We start from the raw sequence: 13,563 nt of genomic DNA on the forward strand, positions 1-13,563 counted from the left end.
GAAACAGGGCGGCCGCTCGGAGGCGTGGCCAGGCCCTCCGAGGCCCGCCCACGGCCGGAGCTCCGGGCGCGATGGCTTATAGGCCGGCCCCGCCTTCCTACTACTCCGCTGGCCCTGCAGCGCCGGTGTTCGCACTGGAGCTGAGCGGTCTGCTTTAGCACTGAACTCGGAGGAGCAGAGACGAAGGCTACACAGAAGAATGGAGACCTGGCCTCTGATCGGGAGTAACGGCTCACAGTCCCCGCCGGTGGGATCCCGGTAGCGTGTAAGTCGCAGCTCAGTTCCTTGCCAGCCGCCGGCCTATGCCCTCCCAGCTTTTTTTCACCTCTACGACGGATTATGACGAAATAGAAAGTTCGAATGTAAGCCCCACTGGAGCAGGAACCTTAACTAATGCACAACTTTTCTTCCTCCAGCACACCTGGCACAATATCATGCCCAGTGTGAAACCCAAGTGTGAATTAAGCGAAATCCTCTCCTGTTCCCTTGTAGGTCTTCTACAAATTGCCTAAACAAAAAAGCGGCAGGCCAGGTGTAGTGGCACAGGTCTTTAAGCCCAACATTTGGAAGGCTTAGGCAAGCGGATCTTTGAAGTTGAGGCCAGTCTGGGCTCTATAAAAATTTCTAGGACAGCCAGAGCTATGTAGAAACCTTGTCCGACCCCTCCCCCTCCAAGTTTTAGTCTCAGTATCAGTACTTTGTCTACATATCGAGCACAGAGATAACGAAGGTTACATAGTGAGGTCGTTTCAAAACAAAATCAGGGATCTAGTGAGCCTTGATCTTCACTCGAAACCCTAGCCGTCATGCTGAAGCCGAGTTGGTAGACTCAGGTAAGGTAGGTAAAGTTGCTAGCAGTGATGGTTTTTTGTTTTGAGACAGGATTTCTGTAGAACTCTGGTTGTCTTGAAGATCAAATTGGCCTCAAACTCAAGAGATCCACCACCTGCTTCTTACTCCTAAGTGCTGATTGAATTTTTTGTTTGTTTTGTTTTTCGAGACAGGGTTTCTCTGTGTAGCCCTGGCTGTCCTGGAACTCACTCTGTAGACCAGGCTGGCCTTGAACTCAGAAATCTGCCTGCCTCTTCCTCCCAAGTGCTGGGATTAAAGCTGTGAGCCACCACTGCCCAGCTGATTGAAACTTTTAAATGGCAAACCCAAGAGCTTTTCTAGGAAGTTTTTGGTGTGGCTAGGATTCTTACGGCTCAGATTCCTTGGATCCAGATGCTGCTGTGGGAGGGGAGCAGATCAGGCACTGGAAGGTATGAAGCATGACTTTAATACTGATCGGGAAGGACGAAACTCACTAACCTTCCTTGAGGGTCTGCGTTAAGTGGATCCATTTTGCAGTGGTTTTGCTGAGGATCTCAGAAGGCATCAAATTGGGGCCAAAGTTCTTTTCTCACAGCAGCAGAGCTCTTGCTTCACTCAGGTCAAAAATCAGGACCCAGTGATTTGAGTGAGGATAGAGACAGAACAGGCTCACACTGTGTTTGGGACAGTCCTGGAAGTTGCCACCCAATTATGAATCCACTTGGCTCCAGTTCAAAGGAAAATTCTAATGAAGTGCTGTTGTACTTCGCTACTCCCTTCTAGGAGGGAGTTGTGGGCACAGAGCTCCAAAGTTACCCTGCCTATCAGTGGGGGCCCATCAGAGCCACCAACTTACCCCTTTTGGTTCTGGTATTAAGCAATGGTTTGCTTGCTGCTGAAGCCCATGACAACCCCACCCAGAAATGACAACATCGCTAGTGAGGCTGACAGTCTTGCTGTAATTGGGAGGAAACGGGCTGCAGCATGTTTGGCAGATTGAGAGTCACCAGTAGCCAAGGTCAGGTTTGTGCAGGCAACTGTAGGGCTCAGAGCCCCCTCACCTCACATGGTGAGGAGAAGGCGGGAGTCAAGTTCTAGCTGACCCAGATGATAAAGTTGGTCCCTGGGATAGTTTTACTTCCTTGCCTCACTCTCAAGAAGGTAAGGAAGGGCATTATCTTCTCTTGCTGCCAGTTACCTTAGGGGGAGGCTGGTATGGGTTTATAAAAATCTCATGGTGGAGACACCCCCCCCCCCCCACTGGCCCTTAGCTGGCTTCTGTTCCCAGCCATTTCACAGCAGAGTCCAAATCCAGAACCAGTGTGTTTCATAGGCCTGAGGGTAGGACAGAGTGGCCAGAAACAAGGGTAGGAAATCAGGGACACTGGCCATTCTTAGCAGTTCCAAGGAGATGACCTTTCTCCCAATCACCTTGCACAGGCTCAGTGGCCATAGTGGCCACCTGTCCTCCCAGGAGGGTCCCAAGCCCTCCATGGAGTGGCTCAGAATGAGGGAGGAGGGCTCAGGCAAGGAAGACCACAAAGATGATGAAGAAGACAATGAGGATGAGGAAGATTTTGACCATGAGCCACCGATTGGAGGTGACTGACTGGAAGTACTTGAGGATCTCTGAATGGGCGGCCTCAACATCCAGCTGGGCTCCAAGCACATTCTCATCGATCCTGGAAATAGGAGATAAAATAAGAGGAAGGTCAAAGACATCCATTTATTGATATGGAAAGGTGATCACAATATGTGGAAGTAAAAAGTGTTTCATACTATGTGAACTCTTGTGTGTGTGTGTACATACATATATACATACATATACACACACAAATACATACAGACACAAGTTTTTTGAGGGTAGTAGACCATGCCTGACTCTAGCTTTAAAACAGTCTGCCAGTTATTAGCTTATGATTGAATTATTTAACCAGTCTTATTTTCTACATCTGAAAAATGAGATAATTGATATAAACCTTTCATAAGGTTTCAAATTTTCAGTGAATTAAATGAACCCCCAATTTATATGAGCACCTCAAATGCTATAAGTTTTACTCATTAATATTTCCTGATTTTTTTCCTTCAGTAATGAACATGTATTACATTGTGATAATTGAGGGAAGTTCAAACCATTACAGTCAGAAAATCCTGGCTGGGTGATGAGAATCTCTTAATATAGACAGGCACTCAAAGGATAATACAACCCTTATATCCAGAGAACATTCTCTTAGGGGAACAACTCCTCACTGAGGCAAACAAAACCTTCTCCAGCCAATCTACATATACAATCCTAAAACCCAAATATTGTAGCTAGGTAGGTAGCTCAGTAGGAAAGTGCTTGCTTGGCAACCAAGAGGACCTGAATTTGGATTCCAGCACCCACAGAGCAAGCTGGCCACAGTCTTAACTGTGCCTGTAACCAGAGCACAGTAGGTAAATGTAGAAAGTAGGAAAGAGCTGGGTTTTGCTGATTGAGAAAAAACAAAAAACACCCAAGTTTTAGGCTAACGAGGAGACCCTACCTCAAAGAGAATAAAGTAGTCAGACATGGTGGCGCATGCCTTTAATCCTAGCCCTGGGGAGGCAGAGGCAGGCTAATCTGATTTTGAGGCCAGTCTGGTCTACAGAGTGAGTTCCAGGGCTATACATAGAAACTCTATCTCAAAATTTTTTTAAAAAAAGAAAAAAATATAATAATAAGAGGACATCTGATCCCTCCTCTGGTCTACACATGCTCATACAACACAACACACATGCCTTTAAAGAATTTAAAACCCAAATACCATCCTATGTCACAAGATAATTCAGACACTGTGGCCTACATATAAAGCATGACAGTCCACTAGGATTGCACTGCCTACTGACATGAAAGTTGGCTGAGCTCACATAACTATACTCTGCAGTAAAATCATCTTTAAAGACACAAATTTTAAGACACAGCCCTATTTGTAAGTAATGCCTGATGAGACACACCTTGACTTTTGCAAATGGAAATCTGTGACAAAGAGCCCTCTAGGAACTGAGTATGGCCTATGTGGGGCCTTGGCAATCTGGCTAGAAATGTAGAGGAAGGGCTGGCAAGGGGGTGCAAGGCTAAGGTCCCATGAAGACAAACGTGATAACTGAGTTCATCCCAGCATCTTAAATTCAGAAGCCTGAATTGTGGTTCTTGTTTTTCTATGTTGGAGAGGACAAAGTTTCAGGTTCATAGCTTTTGGCCATAATTACTTTGTTTTGTTTTGAGACAGGTTCTGTGTAGCTCTGGGTCTTAGAACTTATTACTTAGACCAGGCTGGTCTCAAACTAAGACTACCTTTGAGTGCCTGGGATTAAAGTCATATGCTACCATGTCCAGCCCTTCATTAATGTGAGTACATTTGGTTTTGTTTTTTAAAGAATGTATTTATTTAATGTATATGAGTACACTATCACTGTCTTCAGTTACACCAGAAGAGTGCATTGGATCCCATTACAGATGGTTGTGAGCCAACCATGTAGTTATTGGGAATTGAACTCAGGACCTCTGGAAGAGCATTCAGTGCTCTTAACCACCAAGCCCTGTGAGTACATTTGTTATCTCCCAGTGAATAAAGCTCATTTTGGCAATTATAAATAGCTTTGCTTAACAAAAATAAACCTTATCAATGCAACCTGGTATATAAGAGATTACAGAGTTGCTGGGGAAGATGGCATAGCAGGCAGGGTACTTGTCTAAGGATCTGACTTACGTGCCTGGGAGCCATTGGGGAGGAGAGAAACAACTCCACAGTTGCTGTGCTACTCATGCACCTTAACATACCTGCAGGCAACACTACTTCTGCTGGGTTGTTTTCACTTTTTATTTTTCTGAGACAAGGTCCTACTGTGTAGCCCTGGCTGACCTGAACCTCACTATGCCTGGCTGGCTTGGAACACATAGAGATAAACTGTCTTCAAATTCTGGGATTAAAGGTGTGCGCCACCATGCCTGGTTGGGAAAAAATTTTTTTCTTTTTCAGTTAAAAAGGCTAGAGAGATGGCTCAGTGGTTTAAGAGCACTGGCTGTATTTCCAGAGATCTTGAGTTCAATTTCCAGGTACCGCATGGTGGCTCACAACCATCTATAATGGTATTAGATGCCATCTTCTGGTTGTCTGAAGATAGTGATAGTGTACTCACATATATAAAATAAATGAATTAAAAAAAAAAAGTGTCACAAATAAGTCCAGGCAGGGATGGTGGTACAGAGCTTTTTTTTTTTTTTTTTTGGTTTTTCGAGACAGGGTTTCTCTGTGTAGCCCTGGAACTCACTCTGTAGACCAGGCTGGCCTCGAACTCAGAAATCCACTTGCCTCTGCCTCCCAAGTGCTGGGATTAAAGCCGTGCGCCATCACCACCTGGCGGTACAGAGCTTTTAATCTCAGCATTTGGGAGGGAGAAGGGGTCAGTCAGAGTTCCATGCCGGGACTACAGAACAGACTGGAAAAAAACCTTCATAATCAAGGATATGTAATTTATGTCTAGATGGAGCTTTAAAATTTTTCTTACTTATTTTTTATACTTATTAAAAATTTTATTTAAAATTTAAAATTTATTTAAAATTATTTATTATTAACTTAGTAATAACTTATTATTAACTTATTATTATTTAAAATTAACTTATTTAAAATTTTTCCTTTATACTTATTTTGTGTGTCTGTGTGTATAGATATGAGTATGCATGTGCCACGGGCCTCATGTGGAGGTCAAAGAACATGATGTGGGACTTGGTCCTCTTTCACCTTGTGGGTTCCAGGGATCAAACTCAGGCCATCAGGCTTTATGGCTAGCAACCTTACCTGCTAAGCTTTGCCTTGAGTTTTTCATTCAAGAGGGAAAAAGCTAAAAACAATGACTGAGTGTGTAACTTAGTGGTAGCACACTGTCCAGCATGTACAGTGTCCTGGGATTGATGCTGGGAAAGACACCTGTCCTCCCTGATGTAAAGGCAATCTGATATTAAAGACTTCCTAATGAGATACAAATTACACAGCATCTTCTTTCAAGTTATTCCATACAAAGTAATATAAGCAGAGCCACTGAAACCTGTATTTGGTTTTCCAAAGAACATTGGAGAACCAAGCTTTTCAGTTTTGAAAGAATAGTAACAAGGCCAGCAAACAACTTCAAGCTATAGGACACTTAAGAAATGCAACCTTTTCTCTTGACAAGGCAGGATAGTCAGGAAATAAAAAGAGCATCAATCAGGAAAAACTCTCCTGTACCCCATACTGATATACATGTCTAGCTGGCTGACACCTCAGGAGTTTTTGTTTTTGTTTTGTTGGGTTTTTTGGGTTTTAGTTTTTCGAGACAGAAATTCTCTGTATAGCCCTGACTGTCCTGGAACTCACTCTGTAGACCATGCTGGCCTTGAACTCAGAAATCCGCCTGCCTCTGTCTCCCAAATGCTGGGATTAAAGGCATGCGCCACTACCACCTGGCTAGGAGTTTTCAATACAATGATCACACCAACTTCATCAAGAACTGTAATCCCCGTTCACAGGTTCACTGTCTTTCTGCTTACTAAACTCAACTTTGTTTCCCCCTGAGTTGTCCTGGGATTCTTTCCTGAGTGAAGAACCCATACCCCTCAGACTCTACATACTTCTCAGGCTGCTCTGTCACATTGCTGCTCTATCACTGACATTTTCTGCAGCTGACGTTTTAAGTCAACTTTTTAAAAAGGTGTGTGTATTTGAGGAACATAATATGCTCAATTTTTGATTCTTCTCTCCATTCCTTCCCCACCCCTTTTTCCTCTTGTAGCACTAGAACCGGATGTAGGGCCTTGCTTTATCATTGAGCTATTTGTAAGCTCTTTTTCTTATATATATGGGTGTTTTGCCTGCATATATGTGTACCACATGTCTCCCTGGTACCTGCAGAGGCCAAAAGAGGGTGCTAGGTCCCTGGAACTGGTGTCACAAGGGTTGTAAGATGCCATGTGGATATTCAGAATCAAACCCAGATTTTCTAGAAGAGCAGCCAGTACTCTTAATGACAATGCCATCTCTCTGGCCATTATCTTTTAATTCTATCTGAGACAATCTTATGAAGTTGTCCAGACAGGCTAGCATCAAACTAACAATCCTCCCAACCTCAGGCTCCAAAATTCCAGGATACAAGCAACAAACCATGACTTTCCCTGCTTCATTCTGAAACAAAACTGGAAGATTGTCTGATCTTTTTGCTTTCCCTTTTTTCCCCACTGTGGTATTAAGAATTGAATCCATAGGCCTAGTAGACCCTAGGGAAATAAACATTCTATTATTGTATACTAGCTTACCTATTAGCTTGTTTGTTTTTTGGAACTGGGCATTAAAATATAGCCCAGACTGGCCTTGAACTTCCCATGTAGCCAATGACCTTTTACTTCCTGGTTCCTATCTTCGTCTCCCATGTGCACCACACCAGGCTCCTCCAGTTTTTGTTTTTTTAACATTTTTTGTCATGTGTATCTATTTGTCTGTGGAGGTTTTAGATCACATGTAGCTAGAGTTATAAGTGGTTTTAAGTCACCTGATATAGATGCTGGAACTGAATTTGGGTTCTCAGGAAGAGCAGTGAGTGCTCTTAAACCCCTAGCAATCTCTTCAACCTCAGATTTTATTTGTACTGAAGTGTGCGTGAGTGTGTGTGCGTATCTAAGGGTACTGCTGCCAGAACAGTCAAGTTGGGTATCCTGTTCTATCATGTTCTCCGTTTCTCTCACTTATCCTAAACTTTGCTATTTTAGCTAGGTTGGCCAACCAGTGAGCTGCAGACATCGGTCTTTGCTCCTGCCTTGCCCACACTGGGGTTTCAAGTATTTGAGGCCATACCTAGCTTTGTATGGGGTGCTGGGGATTTTAACTCAGGTCCTTATGTTTGTGCAACAAGCACTCTTACCCACCGAGCCATCTCCTGCAGCCCTCTCCAGATCATTTATTCTTAAATTTTGAAATAAGAACTTACTAATTGCTAAGGGTAGTCTTACCGGGCTCAGAATTGTGACTTTTTAAAACTGACAGGATGGTGACACTTGTCTATTATCTAACTCTTGGGAGATGAGGGCAGAAGATCAGACATTCAAGGCCAGTCTCAGTTACAATTACACAGGAACTACTCCTAGAAAGTGAATTTAAAGCTAGTCTGAGATAAGACATGAGAGCCTAACAACAGAATGAAGATAATACTGAAAACATGTTTGTTTGTTTGTTTGTTTGTTTGTTTGAAACAAGATTTCATCAGTAGACCTGAATAGTCCGGACCTTCCTATATAAACCAGGCTGGCCTCAAATTCAAGACATCTCAGAGTATTGGAGAGATAGCTTAGCAATTGAGAGCATTGCTACTTTTGCAGAGGACCTGGGTTCAATTCCTAGTACCCACATGGTATTTCACATCTGTTAACTCTAGTTCCCAGGAATCTGAGCCCTTCTCTTGACCCCTGTGGATACCAGACACGAACACTATTCTACATACACAAATGCAGATAAAACATGCACACACTCATATCTAAAAACACCAAACTAGAACAACAAAAAAACCTTCACATCTGCCTGTCTTCTGGAGTACTAGGATTAACGGCATATACCACAATACCCAGTTCTCATGTAATTTTTAATTTTTTAAAATTACACTTATATTTTTTTAATATGTGCTTTGCCTGTGTGCATGTTTGGATATCACTTGGCATGCCTGATGCCTGCCAAGTTCCCCTGGAACTAGGGTTAAAAATGGTTGTGGACTTGGAGAGATGGCCCCGTGGTTAAGAGCACTCACTTAAAGTCCTCAATTCAATTCTCAGCATCCACATAGCCGTTCACAGTAGTCTGATGCCATTGTCTTAGTATGCAGATGTATATGCAGACCAAAGACCCATAGTATATAAAATAAAATTTAAAAAGTAAAATAAAAACAAAAAGTAAAATGATTGTGAAACACCATGTGGATGCTATGAATCGAACCCAGGTCCTTTGGAAATGGATCAAGTACTCTTAACTTTTGAACAATCTCTTTTAAAAAGTGTTTGAAATACAGCTTAACAATACTGGCAAAGCTGGCCTAGAACTCCTGGGCTCAAACAATGAATGCTTGAGAGAAGCTGTATTTTAAGGTCAGCACACTGTGCTCCCTTCTCAGCTATTTTCTTTTTTTTACATTTTTATTTATTATTATGGGGTGGGAGGCATAGATGTGGTGGTCAGAAGACAACCCTGTGGCACTGGACTCTCTCACCTTTACCTGGTTGCAGTTATCAAGTTTGTGTTAATAGGCTTTTGCAGAAAATGTCTTTACCCAGTGAGCAAGCTCGCTGTCCTACCAGTTGTTTTTCTATGATTCTGAAGACAGATCCCTAAGCCTTCCTGTACAGTAGGCATTTTTTCCTTTTTTTTTTTTTTTTTTTAAAGGATCTCTATGTAACCTCCCTGGCTGTCCTTGAACTCCCTATGTAGACCAGCCTGGCCTGTTTCTGTCTCAGGAGTGCTGGGATCAAAGGCATGCATGCCTTACTACACCAGCCCATCAATAAATTCTTATGAAATGAGTAGAAGCAGGTGAATTAGGACTTGCGGGTGGGCAGGATTCACTCTACTTTTCCAAAGAACACCAAGTTGTTCCTGGGGACTTGAGGATATCAATCCATGGAGAAGAGGAGGCTGCACTGTGTGGGACGAAAGTGTCTCACCTCTGAATCGTTTCCTCCTGTTCTTTAACCATGTGTGCCAACTGCTGAAAAATGGAGCCCAGCTCAACGATTGTAGACTCAATGTTCTGCATGGTGTCTGCCCGACTCTGGATGTAGGAATCCTTCAGAAGAAGAAAGCACCATGAACTAGGGCCTACAATTCATGAACTAGGGCCTACGTTTTTAAGACATTTTCACCATGACACATTCCAAACACTCTGGGGAACACAGACGACAACAGAGAAACTGGTCCTCTGGATTCAGAGCCTGGGTACCTGCTCATCAATGAGCTGAAGCTGCTGGCTTGTTCGAGGGTCCATCATGTCAATGGCCACATCCCTGGAGGCTCGGGACTCTGCTCCCAAAACTATGGGACCACCTCCTGGGGAGGAAAACAGGACACATCACATTTTAATGGTTAAAAGCATGTTCAAGACTTGGCATGGTAGCACATGCCTTTAATCCCAGCATTCCTGAGCTTAAGGCAAGGGGATCTCTATGAGTTTGAGGCCAATCTGGCCTGCCAGCCAAGACAACATAGACAGACCATGACTGTCACTGTCTGACTGTCACTATCTGTCCTCTGTCTGTCACACACACACACGCACACACACACACACACACACACAGAGAGAGAGAGAGAGAGAGAGAGAGAGAGAGAGAGAGAGAGAGAGCGCACACACACATGTAGTTTAAGCAGAGCATGGTGGTGCATACCTGTTCTACTAGCAATAGGGAAATGGAGGTAGTTCAGTCCTCAGCTAACAAGCTAGAGGCCAGCCCAAGCTACATAAGACCCTAACTTTAAAAATAAAAACACATTCAAAACCCATTGGCACTAGATATAAATCCAGCTCTGAATAGAGTTGATCTGAGTCTCAGTTTCCTCATCTGTAAAATGGAGCTAACAATAGTTGCTTTTCCAAAGGATAGTTCTGAAAATTAAACGAGAGAATGTGACTAAGTACAAAAAGTCAAACACTGTCATTTTCCTGATATGTCTGCATTCACCCCCACGAGAAGACACAGGAAATAAGTGTAGACCATGAAATTTCAAAACCAGGTTTGTCCTCTGAGATAATGCACAGCACCATTCTGGCTGCTCCATTCTCCTACTCCACTCCTGTGTTTACACTCTAAAGTTTACAGGATACCTCCAAACCCAGAAGAACTTAGCCCTGAGCCTCCCATAGTACCTCTTACTTACCAAGGTTGTTGGGGGCAAGAGGGAGGGCCGACACTGGTGCCCTGGAGAACTGTTCCCGACGGTTCCTCTGCTGTTTCAGATTCTAATGTTGGGGAGAAATGCAAAGATCCTGAGTCCCTGGAAAGTGGGTATGTTGGCCCCATACTAGATTCCTACCCTCCTGCAGGTCTCACTTACTTCAGTCCTCACTTCTAAAACTGATTTGAAGTCATTGGACATGGAAGCCAGTTTTGACTAAAAGGCAAGGACAAATGGGTCATTCAAAGATACTTTGTTATTCCTCTCCCCGCTCCTCCATCCCCAGGGTCCCACCTGCAAGGAAACTACAATGGTGTTAGAGTGAGTCTGCAGATGCCGGCCACTCTGGCTGCCCTTGGCCCTCACAAAATCTTGAAGCTGAGCAATTTGTTTGTTGAGGCTATTGATGTCCTGGTAAGAGACCAGAAGAAGAGTATTAGACAGGGAGTATTCAGTCATTGATCCCATCTCTAGCAGGGAAGCCGAGAAAACCCACTAGTGGTATAAGCATCTAGTCAGGTCAGAAGGTGGCACTAGACTTTTCAAGCTCTGTTCATTCCTTGCAGAGAAAAGTCAGAAAAAGAAAAAGGAACTTGGGTTTTCACCATTTGTAAATGAATGACTTCTCTGTCCTCTACCTTTCTGCTCTACTTACCCTGTGAGGCCATAGAACCATAGAACCCTTTCAAAGGCAAAAATTTTGTACCTACAACATGCTGACAGAGTACCTGAATATTACTCAGGAAAAGACAAAAACTACTCTAGTTTCCTAGATCCATCAAAGAAGCAAATTTTTACACAGAATTTCTAATACTGGAAAAGATTAGCTATGACTTATTTCTTCAAAGTAATATACAGTGACTTCCTATCACAGCCTATGTGTCACCTGCATTCCATTCACCCCATGAGAGCAAAGAAAACCTGTCTCGATATACTATGACCCAGGAAAGTACCAGAATGGAAGGCATCAAGAATAGTGAGTATAGGGGCTGAAGAGATGGCTAAGAGGTTAAGATCACTGACTGCTCTTCCAGAGGTCCCAAGTTCAATTCCCAGCAACCACATGGTAGCTCACAATGTATAATAAGATCTGGTTTCCTCTTCTGGCCTGCAGGCATACATGCAGACAGATTTCCTTTATACATTATAAATAAATCTCTCTTTAAAAAAAAAAAAAAAAAAAAAAAAAGAGGTTGAGGGTGAGTGTAAGACCCAGCCAAATGGCTCAGCAGATAAAGAAGCTTGTTCCCATGGCTCAAAACCTCAACTCAATCCCAGGAACCCCACAACTCTACATGCATGCCACCCCACAAAACACAAATAAACATAACTTAAATTTTTTTAAATAGTATGATAAATATACTTAAGATAAAATTTAAACATTTCTAGAGACTTTCTAAGTAGCCTGAACCTCCCTCCTCTCCAGACCCCTAGACTCACTTTCACTAATAACAGGTCTACATTTCTCGAGTTTCTAACCCAAATGCACTTCTGAGTTTGTTTGCCATAATAGCTCCTTCCCTTGGGTTCTAGCTTAAGTAAAGTACTATTTCCCACACAGGAACTCAAAATGAAAGCTTCTAACCTCTCGCCATCTCTTTAGCATACCTACATGCTATTGTAAAATATAATCTATGATACTGACTGAACAGGTAAAATCTCTGATAATCTACTAAGTACTTATTGTATACTCAGCACTGCATCAAATATAGTAAAAAGTCTGGGGTAGTGTAGGGCAGCAAACACAGGCCCTAGGTTTCTTTCCTTCCACCCAACCACCCAACCACCCAAAGCCCATTAACTGCTTTTTATTTATTTACTACTTAAGCTTTTTGCATAAAAATAGCTCTTCTGGGGCTGGAGAGATGGCTCAGAGGTTAAGAGCACTGACTGCTCTTCCAGAGGTCATGAGTTCAAATCCCAGCAACCACATGGTGGCTCACAACCATCCGTAATGAGATTGGATGCCCTATTCTGGTGTGTCTGAAGACAATGACAGTGTACTCATAAATAAAATAAAATAAAATAAATAAATAAATCTTTAAAAAAAAAAAATAGCTCTTCTGCCAGGCAGCACCTTTAATCCCAGCACTTGGGAGGCAGAGGCAGTTGGATTTCTGAGTTCGAGGCCAGCCTGGTCTACAGAGTGAGTTCCAGGACGGCCAGGGCTACACAGAGAAACCCTGTCTCGAAAAACCAGAAAACAAAAACAAAAACAAAACTCTTCTACTCTTCTACTTAACTAATCTATTCTCTCAAGGTCATATCTCCTTCGCTGCTTTCTCCATTTTAGTAAATGCACCACCATTAGCTAGTCATGGTGGCTTATACCTAAAATCCCACCTGAGGCAGATAGACTCTGATGATGAATGTAAGGCCAGTCTATAAGTTACAGAATGAGACTCTATTTTAAAGATTTATTTCTACATGAATTGATGTTTTGCCTGTATGTATGTCTATATAAGGATGTTGGATCCCTTGCACTTGGAGTTACAGACAATTGTGAGCTGCCATGTGGGTGTTAGGAATTGAACTCAAGTCCTCTGTAAGAGCAGCTAGTGCTCTTAACCACTGAGCCATCTCTGTCAGGCCCCAAGACTCTACCTTAAAATACAAATAAACAGGCTGGAGAGCTGGCTCAGTGGTTAAGGGCATTTATTACTCTTGTAGAAGACAAGGTTCAACTTCCAACAACTATATGGTAGTGGAAAACCATCCGCTACTGCAGTTCTGGGTGATCCAGTGTCCTATTCTATTCTCACAAGCATCCGCTACTGCAGTTTTGGGTGATCCAGTGCCCTATTCTATTCTCACAAGCATCCGCTACTGC

The 13,563-nt window shown here is 43.0% G+C and overlaps 1 protein-coding gene and 1 long non-coding RNA gene across 5 annotated transcripts in view; one reads left to right on the forward strand and one right to left on the reverse strand.

Annotated features, from left to right (window-relative positions):
• The first annotated feature begins 70 nt into the window (after positions 1–70).
• Positions 71–2,600, forward strand: LOC114629434. Its single transcript, XR_003712666.1, has 2 exons — positions 71–265; positions 2,254–2,600. It is a non-coding gene; the product is annotated as an uncharacterized LOC114629434 (long non-coding RNA).
• The window catches only part of Stx5 (syntaxin 5), a 16,760-nt gene continuing 4,949 nt past the window's right edge, over positions 1,753–13,563 (reverse strand). For all 4 annotated transcript variants that reach the window (XM_028777450.1, XM_028777448.1, XM_028777449.1 and 1 more), the window contains 6 exons: positions 11,028–11,144; positions 10,893–10,949; positions 10,716–10,797; positions 9,784–9,890; positions 9,509–9,630; positions 1,753–2,495 (listed from right to left, as the gene is read on the reverse strand). In XM_028777450.1, coding sequence (XP_028633283.1) covers positions 2,336–2,495; positions 9,509–9,630; positions 9,784–9,890; positions 10,716–10,797; positions 10,893–10,949; positions 11,028–11,144 — 645 coding nt within the window. In that variant the 3' untranslated portion in view covers positions 1,753–2,335. The remainder of the gene's footprint in view (positions 2,496–9,508; positions 9,631–9,783; positions 9,891–10,715; positions 10,798–10,892; positions 10,950–11,027; positions 11,145–13,563) is intronic.

Source organism: Grammomys surdaster, unplaced genomic scaffold (genome assembly GCF_004785775.1).
Source record: "Grammomys surdaster isolate TR1022 unplaced genomic scaffold, NIH_TR_1.0 310, whole genome shotgun sequence".
Classification (NCBI taxonomy): Eukaryota; Metazoa; Chordata; class Mammalia; order Rodentia; family Muridae; genus Grammomys; species Grammomys surdaster.